The sequence below is a fragment of the Phlebotomus papatasi genome, chromosome 1 (assembly GCF_024763615.1).
Source record: "Phlebotomus papatasi isolate M1 chromosome 1, Ppap_2.1, whole genome shotgun sequence".
Classification (NCBI taxonomy): domain Eukaryota; kingdom Metazoa; phylum Arthropoda; class Insecta; order Diptera; family Psychodidae; genus Phlebotomus; species Phlebotomus papatasi.
This window is the reverse complement of record NC_077222.1, coordinates 98,841,158-98,843,660: the sequence shown is the minus strand read 5'-3', so window position 1 is coordinate 98,843,660 and position 2,503 is coordinate 98,841,158. Positions and strand designations below refer to the sequence as shown.

The 2,503-nt window shown below is 34.6% G+C and overlaps 1 protein-coding gene across 1 annotated transcript; it reads right to left on the bottom strand.

The window, feature by feature from the left end:
* Positions 1–868: 868 nt before the first annotated feature.
* LOC129810010 (odorant receptor 67c-like) lies at positions 869–2,078 on the bottom strand. Its single transcript, XM_055860192.1, has one exon. The coding sequence runs from the start codon at positions 1,621–1,623 to the stop codon at positions 1,282–1,284; it is 342 nt and encodes a 113-aa protein (XP_055716167.1). The 5' UTR covers positions 1,624–2,078; the 3' UTR covers positions 869–1,281.
* Between the last annotated feature and the right edge of the window lie 425 nt (positions 2,079–2,503).

The following is a 2,503-nucleotide window of genomic DNA, read 5'->3' as shown; positions in this document are numbered from 1 at the left end:
TACTAAAAACACTATTATTCAAGTTTTCTAAAGAAAGCTGGATTTAGCCATAATGTAACTTAGATCTACAATTGTTTTGTATAGTAAATTATATTACGTTAAAGCCTATCTTCATTTATAAATATGTGAAAAAAAACGTTTTCAATGTAATCCCAGATTCAATGTAGCGCCACTGCCCCCTACCCAAATTAAATTATCATAAAACAATTTCAAAATAATAAATGGTAAAGTGAAAAATTTAGAAACAATTAATAAATTGCATTGTATTTAATTTTTGCTTTAAACTTTGAAAAGTTATTAATAGAATTTAATTTGTCATAAAAATATATTGCAGCTATTAAATACATTTAAATTAAAATATTCTAACTCTGTATTTATATCTGTTTTATTGAAAACAAACCTTATGTTTCTTTTTTCAAGTTTAATTTCCAAAGAAATTTGTTTTGTTTTTTATAAATTGTAAGAAATTTAATAAACTATATAAGAAACTGTTAGAAAAAAATAATCAAACTCACTTCATTTTTAGAAAAATACATGGTTATTGAATTTAATAATTTTTTTGTATATATTTTTTTATTTCCAGTATGACATATTTTCTTCAGGATTCTTACAAGGAAATTTTCTTCTATCAGTTCATCCACAGCATAACTATCATTTGTACCCTGGCCTATCGTATACCATCCCAGTGGCATGATGGGCATGATTCTGACATTTTAACAACAAATGTGGTCGCCGCGGTTCAATGTAATATTCAAATATTTGTTTTATGCTTGTTCTGTTCTCTGGTGGCAAATCAAGTAATTGTCTATGCGCAAATATCATCCTCAGCCCCTTATTCCTCAGACTTGGTAACCTGCTTCTCTTGCAGAGCACGCAGATGGCTAATGAATTCTACTTTCTCAACTGGTACGATTTTGAGGCGTTGGACAAGAAGAGGGTGAGATTTATGATTTTTCGAAGTCAACAATCGATTGAATTCAATGGACTTGGCATATTTAGATGCAACATGACAACATTCACCAGCGTAATTTGTCAATTCTGTGTCCTGCTTTAAAATTATTAATGATATTGAGACAACTACTGTCATTTACAGGTGCTCAATTTCACGGGATCAGCTATTGCACTCCTCCAGTCATTTCATTAGAACGTCAACGACTTTTTTTTCTCAATTCTATGCAATTCTGCATTGAATAATTTATTTTATGCATTTGGAATTGAGACAAAATGATAAATTTTTTTATTAGATTATTGAATTTATACACCATTTTTGGATAAGACATGTTAAACACCTTCCTGCTCCAGCCCTAAGCCACCCTTTTCGTTGATATTCTGCAGTAGAGCCATCATGGAGAAGGATGCTCTCAGGACTGTCATGTAGGATTCCAGGGAGCAATTTAGCCAGTTGGCAGCTTTCAAGTAGCAAGGTCTCTGAGCTCGTTGAATCATCAACCCAAAGTACACCCGGTATCTCGGAGGAAGTCTCCACCAAGATGCACAGTAAGCAGCATCAGCCATTGCTCGACTTTCAGTAGCCACCCTTTCACCGAAAACCGCGAACAGGAATAATTCCATTCCCTCAGCCATAAAAAAGACCACACTATTCAGGAATTCTGGACTCTTCATGCTCTGAAATACAAATCACCTTCCAGATTCCCAATTTTCCTTCGAATCCACCAAACTACTCACCAGAGACGCCTGGAAAGCTTGAGTACAGAAGCTAAAGACACTTCCAGCGTACTCAAAAGCTATGATTCCAGAAAGGGCTCTAGCTGCCTCATCAATCCAACGAATGACTTTCGTGTGGAACTCCAAACACTCGCTAATATTTTGCAGAAAAAGTTTCTCATCGGCAGGATTTGCTTCAGTTGGGAATATCAAGGAAGTCCCATCATCAGATCCAGTCAGAGAATTTTCACTAACACTTACGACCATTTCCTGCAGATCTTTCAAACAAGCTGCAATGTGCAAACTAAAGCAGAAAAACAAGCAATTTGCCGATATCATAGCATTGAGGATGGGTTGCAGGAAGCTGAAGCTGGATAAGTAAATTAGCTGATAATTTGGGGAAATTGATTCGTCTATTCCCAACCTAAAAAAAATTATTTACTGATTCAATCAGCAAAATGAAATTGACTGCAGAGGATTGGACAAAACTTTTAAGTAAAAGTGGTCATTTAAAAATTAAATTTCATTATAGTAAAGCCCTCAGCATCAGTAGGGAAATGTACTCTCCCTTCGAACGTTCATGCCTTCGAGTAATGTGAATTTTCTTGTATTTTTCCTAAGAGACTTTCACATTTCCATTAAATATTAGTTAATTTATTATTATCAGTTATTGATAAATATGTAATAATTATGTGTAAGTCTCTTAGGACCCTACACCTACACCTACATCTCGGTGCTCGATTTAATTTCATGCAATCGAAATTTAGGGTAAGTGTGCCAAATTCCGGTCAGCTTGCAATTCCGGCCACCTTTTTTGTTCCTCGAATTTCCATGATTT

Excerpts from the sequence above, each read along its gene's own strand:
- LOC129810010 (XM_055860192.1), bottom strand. The coding sequence starts at position 1,623 with ATGAAGAGTCCAGAATTCCTGAATAGTGTGGTCTTTTTTATGGCTGAG.